Source organism: Stegostoma tigrinum, chromosome 7 (assembly GCF_030684315.1).
Source record: "Stegostoma tigrinum isolate sSteTig4 chromosome 7, sSteTig4.hap1, whole genome shotgun sequence".
Taxonomy (NCBI): Eukaryota; Metazoa; Chordata; class Chondrichthyes; order Orectolobiformes; family Stegostomatidae; genus Stegostoma; species Stegostoma tigrinum.
In genome coordinates, this window is record NC_081360.1 from 62,836,026 (window position 1) to 62,861,718 (window position 25,693).

General features: G+C 39.6%; 1 protein-coding gene across 5 annotated transcripts in view; it reads right to left on the bottom strand.

Annotated features, from left to right (window-relative positions):
• cobll1b (cordon-bleu WH2 repeat protein-like 1b) overlaps nt 1-25,693 on the bottom strand; it is a 169,081-nt gene that overhangs the window by 32,458 nt on the left and 110,930 nt on the right. For all 5 annotated transcript variants that reach the window (XM_048535279.2, XM_048535282.2, XM_048535281.2 and 2 more), the window contains 6 exons: nt 20,735-20,923; nt 15,666-15,870; nt 11,371-11,599; nt 8,995-9,036; nt 8,205-8,296; nt 7,214-7,465 (listed from right to left, as the gene is read on the bottom strand). In XM_048535279.2, coding sequence (XP_048391236.2) covers nt 7,214-7,465; nt 8,205-8,296; nt 8,995-9,036; nt 11,371-11,599; nt 15,666-15,870; nt 20,735-20,923 — 1,009 coding nt within the window. The remainder of the gene's footprint in view (nt 1-7,213; nt 7,466-8,204; nt 8,297-8,994; nt 9,037-11,370; nt 11,600-15,665; nt 15,871-20,734; nt 20,924-25,693) is intronic.

The following is a 25,693-nucleotide window of genomic DNA, read 5'->3' on the forward strand; positions in this document are numbered from 1 at the left end:
GATGAAGCAATTTATCCATTGTAGCCAAAGAAATTAGGGGTAGATAATGATGTATTGAAAGCTCCTCCAGATTTGTTATTTGAAACACCTTGCAACATAGAAGTATTAAATTCACAGGCATATTAGTGTCTGGGCTAAAGTTAAACTTTGCAATCATATAGAGCAGCATGTTTCCATTAATCATGTAATGCTTCAAGTGATCCACGTTAAGATGGGGCAGGCGATCTTTACACCTTAGGTAACGTACTATGATGCTCTGATGATATCATGAGCATATCTCCCGAAGGTTGACAGTTCAACTTGCCATAACCTCTTGAACTGTACCATGCCCCTACCTTTCTGGCAACAAGTCCAGTGGGAGTCAACACAGGGGAACAAGTGGTCTTAGGACTCTTATCAACAGTCGAGCCAAGCAGGGTGCAGTGAGATGCTGGAGAGATTTCTTCCTCTCTGTAAAATTACAATGCTTTTTCTCCTTTGTCAGAAAGCAGGGAAATGGAAATTGGATGTTCTGTCCCTTGGGCAAGTATAACCTCCTTGGGTTAAGGGGCCAAAACTACACAAAGTATTCCAGATGTGGCCTCACCAATGTCCTACGTATATGCATAATGTGGAAAGACTTCTATTCCAAGCTGTTTGTAATTAAAGAATGTCATTTGCCTTCCTACTTGCTTGCTGTATCTACAGGTTTACTTTCAAGGGTACCACTGTGCCTCTGAATGCAGACATTTTCCAGTCTTTCATTATTCAAAAACAGTTTGCTTTTCTTTTCCTACATAACTTATATTTTACCATTTTGTATTCCACCTGCCATATTCTTGCCCACTCACCTTCCCTATCTCTAATTCCTGTGTCGGCCTTGTATCCTTACTGTTGAGTACCTTACTACGTGACCTTGCATCCTGTCCCTGCATCAACACAGACTGTAAATGGCTAAATCCCAAATACAGATTCTCATAGTATCCCCCTGAGATGCAGTCTTCTAACAGTCTGAGACAGTAGAACATAGAAATCAATAATACTAATCTCCTAATGCAGCATACCCTTCAGTCCACAGGCTCTTTTACCTAATTAGCCCCTTGTTTCCCCTTTCTCCCCACAGCACTGTAGATGTTTCAATTTCAAATGTTTATCCAATTCCCCTTTCAAAATGTATTATTTATCTGCATCAGATCTGGAATGTATTTTTTTTAAACCCTGTCACCTCTAGTGCTTTAAACAATTACTTAAAACTTAAAGCCTCTGGCTATTAACATTATTGCTAATCAAAACAGTTACTCTGTATGCATTTTGTCAAAATGCAACATGATTTTGAGCAATTTTCCATTCTCCCCTTACCCAGTTCTACTTCATGCAAAACAATTCAAGTTTCTCTTTTCTCTCTACATGACTGAAGTCCTTCATCACTGGTCCTATTCTGGTACAGTTTTTTTCTGCATTATCTCTAGGGCCTTGACAATCAACCTAAAGTGTTTGACCAGAACTGGCTACAATACTCCAGCTGTGGCCAGTGCTTACTTCCAATCTGAAAGGCAATCATTCACCGTGTTTTCTGTCCCTTAATCAATTTCATTTAAAAATAGTCACTGCCCTTTAACATAACATGCTTCAAACCTGTTGAAGTCTATGAAGTTAATAAAATGTGAGGCTGGATGAACACAGCAGGCCAAGCAGCATCTCAGGAGCACAAAAGCTGACGTTTCGGGCCTAGACCCTTCATCAGAGGGTCTGATGAAGGGTCTAGGCCCGAAACGTCAGCTTTTGTGCTCCTGAGATGCTGCTTGGCCTGCTGTGTTCATCCAGCCTCAGATTTTATTATCTTGGAATCTCCAGCATCTGCAGTCCCCATTATCTCTGAAGTCTATGAAGTGGTACTTTATTCAAAGCAGCCTGTAAATTCATACACAAAATCAAGCCAACAACCCTCAATAACCTTCGTCATTATTATTTCAATCAAGTTAGTCAAGCACTATTTACCTTTAATAAATCTACGCCGGGTGTCCTTTAATTCAAATTGCAACAAACAATCACATTGGAAAGAAACTTTATTAACATATGAATGTTGCAAAACTAAGAAGTCTTAAACTTGTTTGGACTTTTTTGTTAACGAGATAAGTTCAAACAATATTGTGAATACGGCTGGGGCAACATTATAAAGTTCTGTGTAATTGTTGGAACAATCAATAAGTAAAATCAGTCCTACTGCAGTGACATTAATGATTCTGTCTGTTTAGACTGCAACAGCTATGTACAACTGTCACCTTGTTATCAAAACTAAAACATTCATAGATGTCATTACTGGGAACTTGAAAAAATGCAGATTTTGCTAATTGAACTGGAAACTTACAGATATTCTGTTCCTTCAAGAGTGTCCTTTTGTGGTCAAGTTAAGCAATTTACAAAGTTGGTAATGCTAAATGAGCTTAAAAAGTACAATAATTGTCAAGAGATGGGATGACAATACTTTGACTTCAATTCTAAAAATGTATTCAGCAGTGAATTAACAGAAGCATAATTCCTCACATTTTCAATTCATATTTTATACCCAATCAGGAATATGACAATTTAATAATCATCATGTCAAGGATTGAAGCAAATTTCAATAGAATTACTTTTGTACCAAAACTGTGCTTCTTGCATTAAATATGATCGTAAGTACATTCTGGCCTGGCCATCCTGCATAGGATTTCAAAACAAACATTTCACGCAATTTTCCAACTATTTTGGAAGGCGATAATTGAAACGTTGAAATATTTTCATTAACTAGTACTGAAGCTATGCTCCCTAACGACATGCCAGTGACAACATTAGCACGTAACTGAGCAATTTTCCACTCTGCTGGCTATGTCCTGGCCAAAATCAAACGAGATCAATTACTGCCCATCTTTTTAAACTTAACCATTTGCAACGTGATGAAAAGGGTCATTAACAAGTGTTACCAAGCATCATTTTCTCAGCAATAGCCTGATCGTTGATGACCCCAGTTTGGGTTTTCCTACAGCCATTCAGGTCTGGATTTCATTATACTTCCATCCAGACATAAATCAAAGCACTGAACTCCAGATATGTGAGAGTAATGTTTTCACGTGCAGAGAGAGAGTGCTGCCTTTTTGATATTAAGGCAGCATTTAAACCAGAATGATATCAAGAAGCTTATTCAAAACCAGAGTCAGCAGGCATTGGGAGAAACTCTCACTAGTCACAGACATACCCAGTACAAAGGAAGATTGCCTGTAGTTGTTTCAGTTCATTCATCTCAGTCCTGGACAAGAGATCCTCAGTTACAACCGGGTAGTGCTTCAGGCCAAAACTCCTTCAGCAGCATGGTCAATGACCTTCCCTCTATCATAACATCAGAAGGGGAATGTTTTACCTGGAAGAACAAGGACAGCCAGATGCATGGGAAAACCACCACACACAAACTCCCCTCCAAGTCAGAAACCCTCTTGACTTGGAACTATAAGCGCCATTCTTGTTGTTGGGTCAAAATCCTGGAGCTCCCTTTTTAACAGCATTGTGGATGTATCCACCCTCCATGAAATACAGCAGTTCAAGAAACAGCTCACAACAATTATTTCAACTATAAAAGATGGACACAAATGTTGGCCTATTCTGTGATGCCACATGCAGTGAATAAACAAAAAAAAGTGGCATCACAAGACGAATGGTAGGAATAAAAATGCTTCAAAATTTTTCCTTGCAGTGCTACCATTTTGGAATTACTCAGGACAATAAAACTCAACACAAAATAATAGCTTTCCGAAGTATGAGAACAAACACACACAGAAACAATAGCTATGTCTCGCTGATACATAAACATTCCCCTTTGCTCTAGAACACAATATTAACAGTTCTTATCTTATTAAAATTAAGACAATTTTTCCCCTTCATCTGTATGACATTCCATACAATTCCAGCATTTCAGGATAAATGTAAAATGGAAAGTTTTCAATGAGAAACAAATCCTGGAGGAAAAACCCAGCAAATTATATCCACCTTTCTAAATCAAAGCACATTGGAAAATAAAGCAACCAAAATGTTGACATATATCCAGGGGTATGTTAAGATTCCAACTGCCAACATGGACTTTGTCTGCCGACAGCATAATCCTGAAGTTTAGGCAACCAGTCCCTGTAAATTGTAAGCATTTTTATTGTCATACAATTTGGAAAAATGGATGCCTAGGATTTCTAACTTGTGCTGCCAAGGGCCGAGACTCCCACATCAGCAGCACTGACTCAGTATGAGAGCTGCAAGTGGCTGGCAGCAAGATTAAACCTTGATAATGAACTTGGCAATGTAATGCTGGTGGTTTGCCTGTTCCGTTTTTTATGACTGATTTCTATTTAAGTAGCCAACACTCATTCCAGAAACAGGGTGGCTCCCCACATAAAAAAGGATCTGCTGAATTTTGTCACAATCTTCTGTCTCAACCAGCACCATCAACAACTTCCTTGACCCAATCAGAAACTGAGAGATGTATGTTGGCAGGGAACCATTTATGATGACATTCAAAGTGATCCTCAGTTGGAGCCATGGAAAATTGGATGTTGTTCTTGCACTACACTTTCCTGCTCAGTTTTGAATGCTTCAAGGCTTGAAAGGATTACACAATCTTATGTTCCTGCCAAGATGGGTACAGCTTAAATTTCCCACATGTTGAAACTTGCTGCTGCATTTCCCAATGCTTCCACATATCCCTGTTAAGACACTGCTGCAATATCTTCATTTCCCATTCTCCCAAACAAGCATTACAATTAACAGTGCAAATTGCCCAACATATATTACTGTGATCCAAAACATTAAAACTGTAGGACCTTCTACTGATGTAATTATGCAGTCAGCGTCAATAACACGCACAAGTGATCTTCACTCAATTTTTGGCCCAGATTTAAATTCTGACTGTAGTTTTCCAAAATGTTTCATCTTTTAATCAGTGTGAAAAGTAAGTAGGCACATTGGCAGTTTGTCTATACATGTGTGTTGGGAAGACCTAGTTTAAGAGTCCAGCTGTCCTGAAGGTGTGTCATGACTTATATTAAAAGATAGATTAAAAATGACTGAAATAGTGTTCTGTAAGATTTCAAGAGGCTCAATCACAAAAGAAATACCCCGGGCTCAGCAATCGCAGGTAAATAGCAGTAGATGAGACTTAACAGTGGTTTATAAAACAGCATTCCTTGTTTTATAGTGACCTTTGATTTTATCAATTGACCAGTGTAATCAAATTTATGTTTGTTTTCAAATTTTCAAAGTTCAGTCTACGATTATATAGTTAATAAGGACTCTTCCACTTGGTATGATAAGTGATGCCTCAAGATGCATAAAACTTTCATTGTGGAACCACAATTACAATTAAACAAGTACACTTCAAAATGCAATGTATTACAGTGAAATATTTAAAGCAACAGCATGTTAAATGTACAGGTGATTGCTGCCGATGTACATATCTATTTTAAATTTACCCAGTAACCTTATTAACATGTAAGCATTTCACAAACTCTTTATATCAATACAGTTCTAAAACATGAATTATCATCTTTTCACAGGACAACACATGAAATAGAGGGGTAATTTGGCCCATCAAGTCTGCATCAACTCTCCAAAGACCATCCCACCCAGAACTACCTTATCTCTGTAAATCTGCATTTACCATGGCTAATCCACCTAGCCTGCATATCTCTGGACACCACGGGACAAGTTAGCACGGCCAATCTAATTTGCACAACTTTAGACTGTGGGAGGAAACAAGGACACCTGGTGAAAACCCACGGAGACACAGGGAGAACGTCAAACTCCACACACACAATAACCCAAAGCTAGAATCAAACCAGGTCCAGGCACTATGCTAACATCTGTGCCACCAAGCTCTTCCATGTGCCACCATGACACCATAATAATTGGCAAATAATGACTAAATCAAAATTTGACCCCGTTGAAATGGTTCTACTGTCAAGATAGAATTATTTTTCTTTAACCAACTGTATTTCCTCTGTTTTGCTCATATTTCCACTTTAGTGTACCACTTCTCTCTGTTTATATGAAGAATGCTTGCTTAGGCAAGGTATTAGCAGGCTGCTGGTATTGCATTGTAGAAGAACTTGATACTTATATTTGGAGAGATTTTGGAAGACTTCAAAAGAGTATAGAGTGAACCGATTGAGTGGGTGGTCCCCATCTTTGTCACTTGACATACCAGGTCTGTTCTGAGCGGATGTATCTTAAATTCCCATGTATCTGCACAACACATACTCTCCTGCATGTTTGTTCCCTTGTATCATATTATAAAAGTAGTGGCAAGCAAAGTATACATTTTTGAGTCAAAGTCTGAAGCTGAAAAGACATATCACTCATTCTCCCTCAAAAGTTCTATATAGTGGAATTAACTGTATTTTACCCAGGGATTCAATGTTATCTAGTTAACCAGCATCAAACAGTAGGGATGGTCACACTATTGCTGATATTCTCAGTCCAGAAAACTGACTCTTGCATTTCCAAGAGATCCTCCAATTTATTTGTTATATCAAGTTGAGTAGGAAAGCCAAGATAAATTATAAATGAAAGCTTAGAAACCCAAAATTATTTTGATTGATTGATGTATTGTCGCATGTACCGAAGTACAGTGGAAAGCATTATTTACGAACGTTACAAGCAGATCACAGTATGCAAAGGGTGTACAGATCAAAAAGACTTAGACAGAGGCATACAGGTTACACTGCACAAGGTGTGCACTAGGCAAGATCACTGTTAAGCAAGAGGAACTTTATTTGAGGCTAGAGAGTCCATTCATCAATCTGATAATGACTGGGAAGACGCTGTTATTTTATAGTTTCAAGCAATGAGATTTGAGGTAGTAACAAGTTATTAAAAGTTTGTACATATCATTCAAACAGCTGAGTGCAAGCACATATTCTATAGTCACAACTAGGTGGTAATCTGTATCAGATAAAAGGCTAACAATATTTTTTAATCAACCAGGAAAGGAAATAAAAACTAACAAATCTAAAGCTAATACTACGCAAAGGTGTAGTCATTCAAATATAAGGCTAGTTGGTGTAGTTTACAGTGGTTACAGAAAACATATTCAAGCGTTTTAGTCCAAGCTACCCTCCAAAGTGAACGTCAGAGTAGAGATGAAAAAAATTCCAACTGAAAAGGAATACAAATACTCTGTTAAGGCTGCTGAACCAGTTTAATAAATCTAAGAACTTACTTGAGAGACCTGTTCAGTAGAATTGACAGGAGCATCTGGAAAAACATATGATGTTGGTCTAGTTGATGCTTGCTGAGTTAAATCTTTTGGAAAACTCTGTGAAACAGATAGCGGTGGTGCAGGTGCTCGCCTTTTCTTCGGAAGATCTGAAGGCAAAGTATTAGATTCATATGTTGGGCAATAAGCACTTGCACTGCTCATGCCAAGTGGTCTTTGCTGACTTACTAGTGGGGTTGCAGGTGCACTTGCTGGCTGGAAATTAAATCAAAGTTTAGTTTTCAATTCTTTTTGTATTAAGAGTTATTGCAATCCTGGAAAATTGTAAAGTTTTCAAGAATGAATGGCTGCTACCAGAGAGTTAAAATGGAAAGAGCTGGTAGCTGACTTCATGCAAAGTTATCAGAGCTCAGACCTATCATGTTAGACTGTCACTAAATCAAAGTAAACTTGTGCTGGTACTCTGGAGGGTAAAAGAAACAGAAAATGTTTGAAACATTTACAAAGTCAGGCAGAACTTGTGAAGAAAGAAAGAAAGAAAGAAAGTTAACATATTGTCAAAATTGCTCTGAGCAGGGGGGGTCGCTGGACCTGAAATGTTACTCTGATTTTTCTCCACAGAATCTGCCAAACATGCTGAGCTTTTCCACCAACTTCTGTTTTTGTTTATCATATTATCACTTAGTTGTATCAAACTTGTGTACTGTTTATAAAATAGACATGCTATGAAATAATTTCATTTTGGACTTTTCATTTTGCAACAAGAAAGCAATTTATACAACATGAGGAAAGAATGCTGATTCTTCCTTTGAAATGTGTCATTCTTGAGTTTGTACTGATGAATGTAAGACAGAGAAAAATCTCAACCACATGTCCCCTTTAATATTTCACATCGATAAACTTTCATCAGAACTTCTGCTACTCTGCACTGGCAAGCTGCAATCTGACAGACTCAATTCAGAAACGGTTTTAAAACTCCACATGAAAAGCTTACTTTTTCGCGTTTCTTCTTACTCAGTCTAAATATGTTGAAGAATCCTTTGCTTTCCTTCTCCAGAGTTGCATTTGCTGGAACGTGAAACTGTCCTAAAACATTGAGTAGATTTGTAGAAAGTTAGAAAGCACAGTAGTAAATATTGGTTGCACATTCACATTGTGGTTGCGTTAATATCCTGCTGCAAATGTCACCTTTATCTGCTTTTACAGATTAGCAATGGGCAGATTTGCCTGCAAACAAATGGCAGAGGGTAATAATGGGGGTAAATGAAAAAAACAGCACTTGTTTAGGGGGAGGCAACGGCCTAGTGGTATTATCGCTAGACTGTTAATCCAGAGACCCAGGTAATATTCTGGGGCCCGGGTTCAAATCCTGCCAAAGCAGGTGGTGGAATGTGAATTCAGCAAATATCTGGAATTAACAATCTATAATGGTGACCATGAATCCATTGTCGAATTTCAGGAAAAACCCATCTGGTTCACTATGTGCTTTAGGGAAGAAAACTGTCATCCTTACCTGGTCTGGCCTACATGTGACTCTAGAGCCTCAGCGATCTGGTTGGCTCTCAACTGCCCTCTGGGCAATTATGGATGAGCAATAAATGTTGCCTAGCCAGAGACGCCCTCATCCCATAAATGAATACAGATAAAAAGAAGCAAGTGAGGTTTACACCTATACACGAGAGTACACCATATCTTCGGTCTGAGTCAAAACAACAGAAAAACTAAGATTAAAAAACTATTTTTTTTTGTGAAGTTCTCTGGACCAATATTTAAAACATCATTACCTTGCTGAATTGATCCACCTTGAAAATTAGCCTCGGAAAACCCTAAAAAAAATTGGAAGTCACAACTTTGAATACCCAGCTTTTGATATTGATGAACTTACTTTGTAGAAAAATGTTGATTTACAAAATATAATTCATAAATAGTAACACTCTAATTTCCCATTAGTTAACACCATTTTCAGATATAGATCTGGACTTCAGTAAGGCATTTGATATGGACTTCAGTAAGGCATTTGATAAGGTTCCCCATGGTAGCCTCATTCAGAGGTCAGGAGGAATGGGATACAGGGGAACTTAGCTGCCTGGATACAGAACTGGCTGGCCAACAGAAGACAGTGAGTGGTAGTAGAAGGAAAATATTCTGCCTGGAAGTCAGTGGTGAGTGGGGTTCCACAGGGCTCTGTCCTTGGGCCTCTACTGTTTGTAATTTTTATTAATGACTTGGATGAGGGGATTGAAGGTTGGGTCAGCAAGTTTGCAGACGACACAAAGGTCGGAGGTGTCGTTGACAGTATATAGGGCTGTTGTAGGCTGCAGCGGGACATTGACAGGATGCAGAGATGGGCTGAGAGGTGGCAGATGGAGTTCAACCTGGATAAGTGCGAGGTGATGCATTTTGGAAGGTCGAATTTGAAAGCTGAGTACAGGATTAAGGATAGGATTCTTGGCAGCGTGGAGGAACAGAGGGATCTTGGTGTGCAGACACATAGATCCCTTAAAATGGCCACCCAAGTGGACAGGGTTGATAAGAAAGCATATGGTATTTTGGCTTTCATTAACAGGGGGATTGAGTTTAAGAGTCGTGAGATCTTGTTGCAGCTCTATAAAACTTTGGTTAGACCGCACTTGGAATACTGCATCCAGTTCTGTTCGCCCTATTATAGGAAAGATGTGGATGCTTTGGAGAGGGTTCAGAGGAGGTTTACCAGGATGCTGCCTGGACTGGAGGGCTTATCTTATGAAGTGAGGTTGACTGAGCTCGGTCTCTTTTCATTGGAGAAAAGGAGGAGGAGAGGGGACCCAATTGAGGTATACAAGATAATGAGAGGCATAGATAGAGTTGATAGCCAGAGACTATTTCCCAGGGCAGAAATGGCTAACACGAGGGGTCATAGTTTTAAGCTGGTTGGAGGAAAGTATAGAGGGGATGTCAGAGGCGGGTTCTTTACACAGAGAGTTGTGAGAGCGTGGAATGCGTTGCCAGCAGCAGTTGTGAAAGCAAGGTCATTGGGGTCATTCAAAAGACTGCTGGACATGCATATGGTCACAGAAATTGGAGGGTGCATACATGAGGATCAATGGTCGGCACATCATTGTGGGCTGAAGGGCCTGCTCTGTGCTGTACTGTTCTCTGTTCTATGTTCTAGATCATCTTCCACGTGTGTTGACAGCATGCATCTCTCTCTCTCATTTCTTAAAGCCCCGATTATTATTCAATAGTTCAAAAACTAGCTTCTGTTCTTACACACCGACCACAATAACGCTAACATTTTTACATCTATAACATCACCCACCTCTCTCCATCTGATATGGAAGCTCTCATCTTTACTATATCCATTGTTAACCCCTGCAGTTATTTGCTGGCTGTCTCTCCATTTGCCAAGCATCAACTTGACCTACTCACTCACTTATCACTTCCTTTCTTTAATGTTCCCTCTAAGTTACACACGTGCATGGGTGTCCCACAACCAAAGTTACCATATAGGCCATTTCAGTTGCTTTGTGAATGGCTGTGCTAAACTGAAGGTACAGAGTACGAAAATAACCAAATTACCACACACTACGAAATTTGGTGTGATCATCGCTGTCCTTGCTGTGCTAGATTGACTAGGAGTCCCACAAACAACAAAGTTGCATAAAACTCTCATCTTTATGTTTAAATTCCTTCATGGTACCATAACTCACCCTGAAAATCTCCGAATTATTTTAAATATTTTAAAATCAACCTGTCAGACATGTTATGACACATCTCTGAAGCAGGTGATACTTGGGCTAATGGTTTTGGCTCAGAGGGAGAAATACTACCACTGAGTCACAACCATCCACTCAGTGACCATATCATCAGTAGCCATGCATTTAGCAGCCCAGATTCTGGAACTCTCTAAACATTTCCTCCCAGTTCATCTCCTTTAAATCTCTGCATAAAATCAACCTCTTCAATCAAAATTTTGATCACTCTACCCAATAGTCTCAGCATGCATTTTTGTCTGATTAACACTCTCATTTAGCTTGGGACATTATTTATATGAAAGAACCAATGGATGTTTAAGTTTTAAAGTGCTATGTACTTTATTTAAAAGTAATATCATGCTACACCAAGCTATATGCCTGAAATCACTGTGCCACAAATTTCAGCAACTTCTAGCAGGTACATACCTACACTAGTGTCCAATGCATATACTTCTCGTATGCCAAGCTCCTTCAGAGATTTTGTTAAGTCATAGGCCTCCATAGACTCAAAGTCTTTGACGAGAATAGTGCTTTTTGGATCAAATTCACATTTATTGCTGATTATTGGAACTAGTTCTTGAAGAGGAACAAGAGGACTAACACGCACTATAGTTTTCTGTGTTTTCTTGTAGTTTACTACAACACGTACTGTTTGCTGAAAGTAAAAAGATGGTTTGTCAGAATGTGTATGTACAAGTTGAAAATGCTGATGTAGTTACAATTTAAAATACACTAAATTCAGCCTCACCATTGTGCAAACTAAGAATGAGCTGCACTTAATCCACATTTCGGCATGGTGATTCTGCCTTTGGAAAATATACACAATAGTTTTCTCACTCTAGAGTTATCAACAATGCCTAATGCTAAGAGTTATGAGCTCTTCCAAGATAGTAAGATTGCACTATTAAAAGATCATGCACAATCTGAAGATTTAATATAGATGAGAGCTGAGGATCAGCAGACCATTCCATATTCAATGGAAGACCCCCTTCTGATAGATAAAAGAATTGTCTGAAAAACATTTACAACCCTGAAGTATTTGTCTCATATTTGCAGCTTCTCAGGACAACCTAATCCTCACCAGAAGTGTTTTATCATTATGATTTGCAGGCAAGTCAAAAAGTGAAACATACTTCAGATAATGAAACAACGTTTGTTTTTCCAGCCAACTAAAATGTGCTCAATGCAACCTCTGGACTTCTGCCTCAAGTATTAATACCAAATTGGGTGACTCTTAGAGCAACTCTTACATCACAAAGATTGTTTAAAAGGAAATCAAAGAAGTTTACTTATAAAATGAAAAGTGTTGTTTTATCACAGAATATCAAAACGGGAAACAAAGTAAATACTTTGAAAGATTCCAGAGAAAAACATATGTACTAATCACAGAAGCTCAAGTCTCCCACTTGTGAAAGACTGATGCTCATTAATATCCCATACAAGGTTCATTTCAGTGTTCTCACATTGCTGACACTCGAAGGATATCATTTAGTTTCCTCTCAAGCTCAGGCTTTTGGAGTTGAGAAGTATAAAGTAGCATCACCTGGATTACAAGATCATGCTCAGTTCACACTTAAAGTTTTGGTGTGTTATCCACATCAGTATTGTTTAAGACAATTATTTTTAATGTCATATACATTACTGATGAGGAAATGATGAAAACAGTTCTGTGTATTTGTTCCATTCCACTTTGGTAAATTAGGAGGAGATCACACAAGAGTCATGTATGGGTCCATAACCTGAATTTAGGAACATCAGGAAATGAATTTATTTTCATTGAATAAAAGATTAAGTTGAGGCATGACTGAATTTTGAAATGCCAATTTGAATTGAAAGTATAAATGCATGTAGGTAGTTTGCTACCAACAATGTGAACAAGACAAGTGGATAACAGCGTGAAATCTAAGAGTCCTACACTTGGATGGGAGATTAAAGAGGATATATAGGATAAACTCAGCTCTATGCCAATATATGAGAAACAAACTCAGGCTTTTCAGAAGAAAAATTCTGGATTATATCTGGTAAGCAAAACAGAGATTATAAAGATTAATATAGAGAGGCGTAATGAAATTCTCTCTGTAATAGGACTTCTGAGGCTGTGAAACTAATATATTATTTCATTTAGTGTTTATCGTTGGACAAAAGAACTATTTTCTAAACTTTTAGCTCTGGATGAATATATCAACTCCTGATATTTTAAATATCAATCACTGTTGGAAAACATTTCATTATTGATTGATTGGTCCAAATTTTGTGGAAGCAATGATAGTGAATTGATGGAAATTTATTGCATTTAGTCCACTGTAACTGACATTAACTTCAGAAGGCTCTACATATGACATATACCATGGAAATTCAGATTCTGTTGTCAGTGATTTACTCTTTAGTACAGGATACAGTGCTAAAAGATTCTTCACCATTTTCTTAACCCAACAGCATTTCCTGATCATCAACGAACAGATATAAATTTTCACTTTTACACTGCTCATCTCAATGCAGAAGTCCTTAAAAATGCTAAAAAATTACATCTTGAATGTTCAACAACATTAAATGAGTTTCAAATAATGCATAACTTCAAATTACTGCAAGTCAAATTTACGAGCTCTGAAAAGGCAAAACTATTTTCATGGAATGTGACATTTCTCCAAAAAGAGTGTTTTAAAAATTATTTTGCAAAAAAACATTTGTTCATACCGCTATTTCAACTTTTATCTAAATCCAATCCAATAAATACTTTATTCAATAATTTGGATCCTTAAATTAAAATGTGAAAGGGTCTACATGTTTTTTAGTTCCAAGTTTACAGTGTGTGGGAATAGTTTAAAAGCTTCTCTATCTGCTCATTGACATCACAATTCCTAAAATGTGGAAATCCCTTTACTTGGCACCAGATTTAATCTGCCATCAGGAAAAAGGGAAGCCTGCACCACAGAGATCACTAGATCTTTGTCAGCAGCTTTTTCAGGTCAGCAGTAAGTAACAATGTTGCGTGCTGACTGCAAAATCTCATTCATTGTTTTGTTTAGTTTAAAAAAATGCATAAGGTTTGTGGCTATCAATGGCAAAGGCAGATTTCATTGCTCTTGCCTACAAAGCCTTGGAGAAGGTCATTATCAGCAATATACCTTTTGCTTTTAAGCAGTGCATAACTGATTTAAGTAAATTCAGGCGCTTTTTAAACATGTTTGTGCAACCCCACATGCATGGTCACTGAAAAAAAAAAGTGAGGGAATCTTCCAGTTGATATGTCTCTATTCAGCTCAGTGAATTTTGTTGTAAGTCACCTTGACACTGAGCACTCAGTACTATTGTAGGAACTTCTACAATCTTCTTATGCTGGCAATGCTATGACTTTGAGTCAGCAATGATGGAGAAATAGCAGTATACTTTCCAGCTAGAACGATGTGTGCATCTTGGAGGGTGATTTGCAGTTGGTGATGTTTTCATGTGCCTGGTGCCTTAGTGCCCCTTGGTGGTAAAAGCATCTGATTTGCTAAGTGCTGGTAAGGAACCTTATGCAGGAACAAAGAACTCAGGAACAGGATTAGATCATTCAGCCCTTTGAGTACATCCTGCCATTGAATAACATACATCAGTTATGGTTGCAGTCACAACATTATTTTCTACGAGCTTAAGACTCTTTAAAATCAAACTCTACGAGGTTAAGTTTCACTTTGGTTGTAATCAATCATTTGAGTGCAAACTGAATCAAAAATGACAGGTGGTGAACTAGTGGTATTATCTCAGGATTGTTTATCCAGAAATTTGGCTAATGTCCTAGGGACCTGGGTTCAAATCCTGCCATGGCTGATGGTAGAATTTTAACTCAGTGAAGAATCTGGAGTCAAGGGCCTACTGATGACCATGAAAGCATTGCTGATGGTCAGAAAAACTCATCTGGTTCATTAATGTCCCTCCTACATGTGACTCTCGACCCACAGCAATGTGGTTGACTCTCAGCTACCCTCTGAGCAATTAGGGATAGGCAACAGATGTTGGCCTAGCCAATGGCGTCCACACCCCACAAATGAATAAAGGGAAAAGTGGGCTTATTTGAGAAGTCCTGTATCTTTTGGGTTTCTTCTTAAACTTATCTCTAGGTAATTGAATGTAAGATGTGGGGGGGAGGGGGGTGCAGGTATAATTAGCTTTGAAAAGGTAAAACTTTTTTTTAAGAAAAATATTCCTCAATATGATTTGGAGTGCTAATGTAAGGCAGATGGATTATCACAGAAAATATTATTTACATCAAATGGCAATCATTTTAGTAATCAGATTTTACATTGCTGAAAAGGATCTTTAAAAGAAAGCTACTTTAATTATTACAGCACACAGCACTTTTGTCCAAAAATGAGTATAATTAGTAGAAACTTCTAATGGCGATTAATTCAGCAATAGGGTGTGACCAGTTTTAAAGGAAGGGCCAGCTTTGAGTTTAATGGATTTTAAAACCAGCGAATATTGGAGAAACTCAATTCACATGCAACACAAATGATGCAATCTTTTGCATAAATTACTTAGATTTAATTACATTAAACCAAAAATTTAACACAACTAACTGGACACCCTACCTCGACATATCACTGCCTTATTTTCTGCATTTGAACTTATACTTTCAGTTAAATCTATTCATTAAAAAAATCAAGAACATCTTTCAATGTAAAGAAGTATTTGTGAAGTGTCACTGTTGTCACCATGTTGTGCTAATTGATTTTACTAACCTCAGGCACCACTGATACGGGTTTCTTCTTTTCCTCTATATTTTTCTGCTTTAGAATAAGTTTCTCCACTTCAACTGCTCCAATCAAAGTATTGGGCTTGAACTGAACTCGAGTCTTCTCCCTTCCCATTAGTTCTATTGTATGATTTGAAGGACTCAAATGATACTTGCCACAAAGGAAAATCAACAAATCCATCATGGGTGTGCTAGAAAAACATTTTTTTTATTGTTAACAAACATATAAACAAGTTAAACAACTCATTAATGCAAAACAAGGAATTAACTAGCTGACAGTACCACTGCTGCAATTCTATCTGCTAACTGAATGTGAACAGCATTCAAAACCAATTAACAAAGTGTGAAGCTGGATGAACACAGCAGGCCAAGCAGCATCTCAGAAGCACAAAAGCTGACGTTTCGGGCCTGGACCCTTCAAAACCAATTGACAGGTTACTGGAAAAGTATGAACTAATCCCAGCAGGTCAGGATAGGAACTAATTTTGAATTTCACTAAATGTTAAATATGTTAACTTTATATATAAAAAAGTGACCTATACCAGAAAACCATGTTGGATCAATAATAACATCTACAGTTCTATTTAAAATGATCTAAATAAAGCCAAGGAACATTTAAGATTGAAGTGTTTCTGTCGCTAATCAAAGCTTGATGCGAGTTTGCTCGCTGAGCTGGAAGGTTAGTTTTCAGACGTTTCGTCACCATTCTAGGTAGCATCATCAGTGAGCCTCCGATGGAGCACTGGTGTTATGTCCCGCTTTCTATTTATCTGTTTAGGTTTGCTTGGGTCGGTGATGTCATTTCCTGCATTGGTGATGTCATTTCCTGTTCTTTTTCTCAGAGGATGGAACCAACCTACCATGACATTAAAGTTATGAAATGATATGATCCACCCAAGGAAACCTAAACAAATAAATAGAAAGCGGGACATAACACCCGCACTTCACTGGAGGCTCACTGATGATGTTACCTAGAATGGTGACGAAACGTCTGAAAACTAACCTTCCAGCTCAGCCAGCAAACTCACATCCAGAAACGCAACCTGAGCTACAAATCTTCTCAAAACTCACAAAGGCCCTCTCTGATGAAGGGTTTAGGCCCGAAACGTCAGCTTTTGTGCTCCTGAGATGCTGCTTGGCCTGCTGTGTTCATCCAGCTCCACACTTTGTTATCTTGGATTCTCCAGCATCTGCAGTTCCCATTATCACATCAGCACAATTCTTGTTTGGAGCAGAAATCATGATGCACACATTCCGCATTAAAATTCATGGACAATTTGAGTCGCTAGCCTAGTTTTGATTACCAAGAGTGGACGATGGTTCATGAAAATATTGCATATTATTTCCTAGCTAGCTGTACTTTTTTTTACAGCTGTTTAACACTTCCCTTATGAGACCACTTCTTTGAGAGAATTTAATTGTGGTGCATTAAACTGCACAATTGTAAAGATCAAGTTGATGCAACAGTTGCAACTGATGGACAGTTATGAAACAACTAACATTAATATAAGCAAGAATGATATATACAAAGGTAACTTTCTTTAGAAACACTTTAAAACCAATTAGTTTTTTTCCCCCAAGAGTTTTGGAGATTACCTCAGATCAGCCTTAGGCAACGCGAATCTTAATGCTTGAAGTAAATAAATCGTTATAAAAGATATATCGGGACAGAAGTGCCATTTAACCTAGATTAAACGAAAATGGTTCATTTTTGATGATTGGTCCTATAGAACACCTTGGTCTTTGGTTATAAATCACAGCCTTGCCACTGAAGCAGTTCACTTCAGAATATTCTATGCAAACTGTCTCAGATGAGCCCGGGTCATACACACAAGCAAGTCAAAAATAAGGACAAATAAAAAATGTTGATCAGAATGATTACCTTTCTTTCAAGTGATCAAATAAAGCAAATGACTCACAAATCATATTAGAAGTCATTAACTATCTGCTTTGAATAAGGATCAAAGTATTCCTCGCTTCCATTTGTGCAGCTCGTGAGCCGATCAAAAAAATCTGCCTATTTTCGAATTAGACATACTGTCCCGGAATGCATTGCCAATCTCTCTATGGTAGATGCATACTTTTTCAGCAGAGAGGCAGACAATGTTTTGTGGAGCAAATCTGGCCAGCTGCTTTTTGCTCTGAGGCGCTGAGATTTTAAGATTAGCAACTGTGAGCTAATTGTACTTTAAGAGATTTTTTTTAGGTCTAATTGATGAATTGTTAAGTGTATTAACTTTATCCAACACTGTGCGGCTAAATTCTGGGCTAATAATTAATGCAGACAAAACAACTCTTGTTTTTAACTACTTTCTTCAAACCAATTTCCTTTTGTTTATATAACTACTTCAAAATACTGTAAATGAGATGAAGTTAGTGCATTTTGTTTTTCAGAAGTGTATATTTATTTACAAAAAGTCTATTTGTAGAAGAGGACGGATTGAATATCTTCTCTAGAGTAAGCACAGGCAGAATGGGGAAAAAGGTCATCTTCTGTGTTGCACTGTTCAAGCATCAGCATATAAAAGATTACAGATTGAAGACATCAAACAATTAGATTCTTCTTCTTAGATTTGAACTGATATGAATAAAAGTCCTCCTCAGTCCCACTAAACACGGGTCTGAATTTTCCCAGCCCCTAACTGACATTTAGAATGCTAAGACTGTTGGGAAAATATGGCGGTTTAGGAGAATTAGATTCTTGACATCAAGAAAAAGAAGAGTGGTTTTTCAACCATGCCTAGAATGGTGAGAGGAGAATCTCCCTCATGTGTTATGCGTGGTCTCTTTGCATTTACATCTCGCTGGTATCTAGCCTTGTCTTCTTTACATGTAATTTCCCTTTATTCCACGCACTGGGAAGAAGGCAGTGACAATCCTCGACATGAAAAGTCAGAGCAGATACTTGGTGGCTCCAGCTCAATGATTGCTCCTTTGTGCCTCCATCGTGGCCAGCAGTCCCAACATCTCAGGGTACACTCCAAGGGCAGTGACTGCCTGCACCCCAAGCTATCGCCATCTACAAAAGTTGGCATCGGACAAGCATCAGGCCACAGGAACAAGCATCCAGCTCATGGCAGGCTACAGCTCAGGGATCTTCATTTGCCTTCTTTTGCCTCACTTGCTTTACACCTACTTGGAGGCTCACGGCATCTCTCATCTTGCCTTTATTTTGCTTTGCTGTCTCATTCAGTATTTAAATGTACACAGTATTTCTATTTTGCCTTGCTATTTAGTGCAGATACAAAGCCAGACAGCTTGTCACAGCTGTCAGCAATGATTAGTTAAGGGATGGACATGTAGCTGTACAGCACTTTGTTACACCAATGTCACAGCTACAGCATATGTCATCAGCTTAGACAGCAAACACATTGCATGTGCTTCAGCCAAATGGCCATACCTCTATGCGAATAGTCCTGGTCAGGCCAAGGGGGAATTCCTTCAGTCAAAGTCAGTCAAGGGCAGCAGCCAATCTCAGTCTAGGAGCTCAGATGTGGTCAGTCAGTCAGGATCAGGGGTTCTATAACACTACAGTCTGGGGTGTGGGCCATAACCAGTTCTAGAGGTCCAATGCACGCAATCCAGGGATTCAGAGCACATCAGTCTGGGAGCTGAACAGAGATCAGTCAGGATTGTGTGTGTCTGTGTATATGCGCGTGTGTCTCTGTGGTGGGTGTGTGTGTGTGTGTGTGTGTGTGTGTGTGTGTAGGGGGGGGGGGGGAGAATGAGCCACAGTTGGAACACTGACTGCTCACATTGCTAAGAACCTGTTCTGTTTCCAATATTCTTCATACAGTTTCCTTTGGACCTTGGCCAATGGCTGTTACATGGACAAACATCCAGCTCGCAGACTGGTCCGGGCTGCATGTCAGGGATGCTCATTTACTCTATTAGTGACTAACTGCATGCTCACATTACTCCTGCCTTGCCCTGCCAATTAGCATAATCACAAAAACTAGCAGCTTCCTTGCTTCAAAGCAGTCCTCAGCCTAGAGGCTGCACATCCCCAGAGAAGCAGACTCAGTCTCCTCCTGCAAGAGCCACAATTCTTTTCTTGTAGGGCGTGAGGGAGTGGTGGTCAGACTCTCTCTGTGTTGAGAAAAAGGAAGGGCGGAATGGGTTAGATTACAGTGGCTAACGAGGCTGCTAATGCCAGTATATGTGGAGGAAGGTGTCGAGATGTGCTGAAGGACTGAGAAGCCAGCACGGGGGGCGTACTGCGTTAATAGGTTTGTTTTGTGTGGGAGAGCAGCAGCAGATGAGGGAAGGTGTTAAAGGCTATAGTGAGAGTGACAGTACACAAATCTTGGTGGGAGATAGGTTCAGTAGCAGAGATGGAGTGGGTGTAAGGTAACAGAGTTTGGCATTTACCCTGGCAGAGTGAAAAATATCATTGGCCTTCTTTCTGCATCACTGGCTGTTCTTCTGCATCCAGTAGATGGCGTTGACCAGCGTGGCAAACCTCAGACCAGGCTAGCAGAATCTGGTGGCATGTTCTCTCCTGCCACTCCTCCAGAATGAAAACGCCTCTTCGCTGAAATACCCCATCCACCAGGACTTGCAGATCCCTGTCAGAGAATCGCAGTGCGATCTTCTTCTTCACCACACCTCTCAAATTCAATCCTTGACCAAGCAGGGGCCCATTTGGAATGTCACTGCTCATCCAGGTGCACAAGTCTTTTAAAAATGGCATGGGCATAAGGGATGCCAGAGTTTCAGCACAAGACCGCTGAGTGATGCCACATGGAGCATGGTAGGTAATAATGAGACAGATTTAGTAAGATAGGGCAAAAGAAGACACTAGCCTTGTGGTGACAATCCCTTCAAATTAATGTAAACTTCAGCCCAAGAAGACATTGCATATACAATTATATACTTAATATAATTACCATCATTTTTTATGATGCATTTGATGGTCAGTGGTCATCTGGCACAGTGACATGACGACCATTTTAAACAAACTTTTACGAAGTGTTTCATTTGAAGCACAAACCAACATGCTTCAGAAAGATGCATTCCAGCTCAATTAGAGAATAAAGGTCCATGAAGGCCTACCTTCCATTGATACTGGTCGATTGCTCCATTCCTCCTGGCAGAACTACACTCAAATTGAAGTGCGTATTCATATTGTTGTTTTCCTGTTCCATGGTTTTACTTTCACGCTCTAGGTTCTTAGTTATTGAAGAACTCTCAACATGCTTGGAGATTACTGGTGGCGCTGGGGCTTTTGGCTTGGATCTTTTCCTTTGGTAAAGAGAACAACAAATCTATTGTTGAAACCATACTGAACAGCACACTTTCTTTCAAAAAATGTCAAATTAAAAATAAATTGTTTTGTCAATTATCTCGGGGATAAAAAGTACCAGCACATGTAAAGACCACTTTTATTCTTTGGGCTATGGACTGCTTGAAACCAAGAGGCTGTAAAAGATGGTGTTGCATTTTTAAGGGAAGATGCTAGACTGCTGAGCTTTGTGGTGTGTGTTCAGGGTAGTTCTACCCAGTGACAAACTTTTGATCGTTTGTTTCCCCCAAGCAGAACCAGTGGTATCTGTTCAGGGAAGGTCAGTGTGTAATAATGTGGCTCCTGGGCAAGTGGCTACAGGTCTGTACTTGGATAATACAGCAGAAACATCCATCATGTGAAACAGGAAGCATCCAAATATTTATTTTCTCTCTCTCTCTCGCTGTCTCCCCCAGCTCCTTTGGGAGAGGAGAATTAAAAGAGAATTCCAAGCACCAAGCTACTCTTTCTCTGCAAGTTCCTTTCCTGAACAAAAACGAGAAAACAGAGACACATCATATACAACGAAAGAACAAGTCCACAACCATGTGTCCTCATCAAAATGTGGGAAGTCTCTTGCTGCTCACAGCCTCTCCCCTCCTTACAAGTCCAGCAAACCCTTCTCCTTACAGTCAGCCCCCCTCACTCTTGACAGCCTTGCTACAACAGCCCATGTCCAGAACTCTGGCTGAATGAAGATAGGTATGTTTGCCATGTTCACTGTACTTCCAAACAGAAGCAGATTCCCTTCTGTGTTTACTGCTGATAAGCTTACTAGTGAGCCTACCAGCAAGGGCAGGAAACAAGCAGTGTCCGATTGAAGAGGCAGATATTCACAGAATCTTCCACTGATAGCTTCCAAATACAGAAAGTATCACTGAGTGGCTAGGACCCCTTGGCGAGCCATATTATGACATGTGGGCTATTTGGTAAACAAGTCTGTCTATAAAATACAACTTATTCTAGATAATTTTTTAGTAATATGTTAAATAGTTGATGGGATCAGACCAGAGGTTTAAAATAAAGAAACAGACTAAACCTCACTGTGAATGATACTTAAAAATCAAAATTGATTTTATTTTCCAATACATTTGAGATAAAAACATGAAAAATATCAACAATATTATTCCAGCATACAGGTCTTAAGATTATTTCATGCGAAGAAATTAGCTACTTATTATGCAATGGGTTTTATAATTTATAAGTAAAAACAGATTTGAGTATATATTCCCAGATGGATCAGACACTGCTAGATTAGTGAAATCTTGTTTAAATTTCACACCAAACTTAGCAAAGTATACAATTTGAATATTAGAACATAATGTACACATGGTCAAGCCAGCTCAGAGTGCTGTAGGAGCTGCTGCTCGTGACAATTTAGCTGCCACCATCCTCTTTAAAAGCAGGAACCTACTAGGGCCTTCGTCGTCTAGTGTGATAGAGAAAGCACATCTTGGTCGAAACAGTATAATTTCTTGTAACTAACAATCGAATTTGTTACATGTTATTATCTAGTTAAAGGTTGTATTAATAAACTAGACGTACTGTTAGAGATTTTGAGCAGGACCAGATGTCAGTTTGCACTCCTTTTAAATCCTAAGTTCCACCACATATCCATATGACATTAGCAAAGAGTGTGGTGTTTACAGCATTCCTCAATACTAATACTTACAGACCCATATGTAACAACCTGTATCTCAAAAGTTGAGCAAACAACATGTGGTCTTTTTCCTGAACAATAAACCTTTTTATACCTGACACTAAAAGCAAGCACCCGTGTAAGCACAAATCAAAAATGCTGAAACTCCTCAGTAGATCAGGTAGCAACTGTGGAGACAGAACTGCAGAGAAGTATCCCATCTATGGCACGGTGGCTCAGTGGTTAGCACTGCTGCCTCACAGCACCAAGGACCCCAGGTGTGATTCCAGCCTCAGGTGACTGAATGTGTGGAGTGTGCATATTCTCCCTGTGTCTGTGTGGGTTTCCGCTGGGTGCTCTGGTTCCCTCCAACGGTCCAAAAACATGCAGGCTAGGTGTACTAGCAATGCTAAATTACCCATAGGGTCCAGGGATATGTAGGCTAGGTAGATTAACCATGGGAAATGGAAGGTTACAGGGACTGGGCAGGGGGGGGGGGGAGGTACTCTGGGTATGATACTCTTCAGAGAGTCAGTGTGGACTTGATGGGCTGAAAGATCTGCTTCCTCAGCTGTACAGATTCTATGAGTTAGGGCATCTTCCTAACATTTGAATGATGTGGGCAATGGTAAGTTAGTTGGTAAGATCTGAAACATGAGATTCACGTGGAAGCAGTCCCACAGTAGCAACAGCACAGGGATGGCAGTCCTGAAACTTATCTTGTAGCAGCCAAGAGCCGGTATGGAGTGGACTGCAGGCCTGGAGCGGAGCGGGGCCAGTTGTTGAACTGGGGTCTGGCATGGGCAGTCAGGCCACATGTGGAGGCCTCTGCGCTGTGCTGCTGCAATGTAACGTCTTTTTTTATCTGACTGTAATATCAACCTTTGACTATGTCTTACTTTTAATTTATTCTTTAAACATTGTAAAGTAATACAACTGCTTCTTATTTTTGTATTCCTCGTTTGTATCTACAGATTTGTACCTAAATACTTATACCTAAGATGAAAACATTGTAAAACTTTTCACTATGCCCCTATACTTCTGTACTCAAGTACATTTGACATATATTCTTGACATTGAGAATAAAGGTCATATTTTCATTCCAAGATTGGGACCTCAGAACAAAGCAATGAGATGTCTATTTGCACGTTAACTTTTATTATTACCTAATCTTGCTTTGTTTGTATGCAGTTTGCTATTTTATCAGCCAGTGCAGAGAAACTAGGCGATGGCAATTCTAGACATGAAAATCTGACAGCCTCAGTTTGACGCTTGCTCCCTGCAAGCCTCCATTTTAGGCAGCAGCTCCCAACAAGTCAGAGCTCACTCCTTGGCTGGCTCCTTCATCCATGGACAACATGCACCAACCTCACTCACATCACCATGGCACATTTCCAAATCACCTGGGATACAATACAACAAGACCGCACTTTGGAGAGCACAGACACCTTTCCTTGCAATGCTGCTGCCAGGCCACTTTGTAGGAAAAGGGTATCTGACATATCACAACAGAATGCATCTCAGGCCTCCTCATTTTCACTTAGGACTTGCTCACTTTGCACCTGTTTGGATGGTCACATTGTCTGTTTCTCCCTGTCTTGCCTTTTTATGTCTCATCCAGTATTTACAGCCCGGCAGTACTTCTGTCTTCCCTTGTCTTTTAAACACAGATATAAAACCAGGCAGCTTATCATGTTTGCCAGCCCTGATCAGTGAAGGGATGGACATGTTGCTGTGTGAGCTATGCCAATATTGCATAATCACAGAATGACTACAGTTCAGGAACAGGCCCTTCAGCTCAACAAGTCCACACCGAAACTTAGAGCATCCCACCCAGACCCATCCCTCTATAACCCACCTAATCTACACCTTACTGAACACTATGGGTAACTTAGCATGGCCTTTCCACCTAACCTGTACATCTCTGGACTGTGGGAAGAAAGTGGCACACACTGAGGAAAGCCACACAGACACAGGGAAAATGTGTAAACTCCTCACATACAGTCGCCCAAGGCTGGAATCGAGCCCAGGTCCTTGGCGCTGTGAGGTAGCAGTGTTAACCATTGAGCCACCATGCCGCCCCAACTGCTTATGCAATGGCAATAATATATGGACTACAAACCAACTACAGCCATGGTGTTGTATAGCACGGAAACAGGCCCTTTGTTCTATTTAGCCCATGTCAAACATATTCCGAAACTAAACTAGTCGCAGCTGTCTACGTTTGGCTCATATCCTTCCAACGATTTCCGATTCATGTACGTGTCAAAATGTCTTTTATATGTTGTAACTGTAACTGCATCCACCAGTGTCTCTGGCAGTTCAATCCACAAATAAACCGCACTGTGTAAAGAAGCTGCCCCTCATTTCCTTTTTTAAGAACTTTCTCCTTTCATCTTGAAAGTATGTCCCCGAGTATTATCCTTGTCATTCAACTCATCAGCGCCCCTCATGATTGTGTAAATCTCAATAAGGTCACCCATCGACCTCCTAGATTCCAGTGAAAGAGAGCCCCAAACTGTTTTTATAACTCAAACCCTCCATTCCTCACAACCTTTTCTGCACCCTCTCTAGTTTAATAATATCCTTCCTACAACAGGGCAAATCAGAACTGCACACAGTACTCCAGAAAAGGCTTCACAAATGTCCTGTACAACCTCAACATGGTGTCTGAAGCTCTATAACGGGAACAGACCTCAGTTGGGTCCTCGGTCCAGGCAGCAGCAAGCACTTGCGTCACTGTGAGTACAAGATAATGTGAGTGTGACACCGCAGGCAATGAGATGATCAGCAGAGAATTGTGCACACTAACTTGAAGATAACAGAGAGAGATCCTGCACGAAACGCAATAAAACTGACACAGATGATATTTTATAAAATTCAGTTCATCAACTATTTCTCCCTTCATATATGCTGTTTGAACTGCTGAACACTTGGAGAGTTTTTATTTCAGATTTCAAGAGCTGCAATAAGTTAACTTGGTTGCACCTCTTGATCTCTGAAAAGAGGCCATCCAGTTGGCTGCATCAACTGCCGTTCCCTCCTTTTCTCTTATTCCCAAAGACCCGTGTTTACATGAAACAGGATCTGC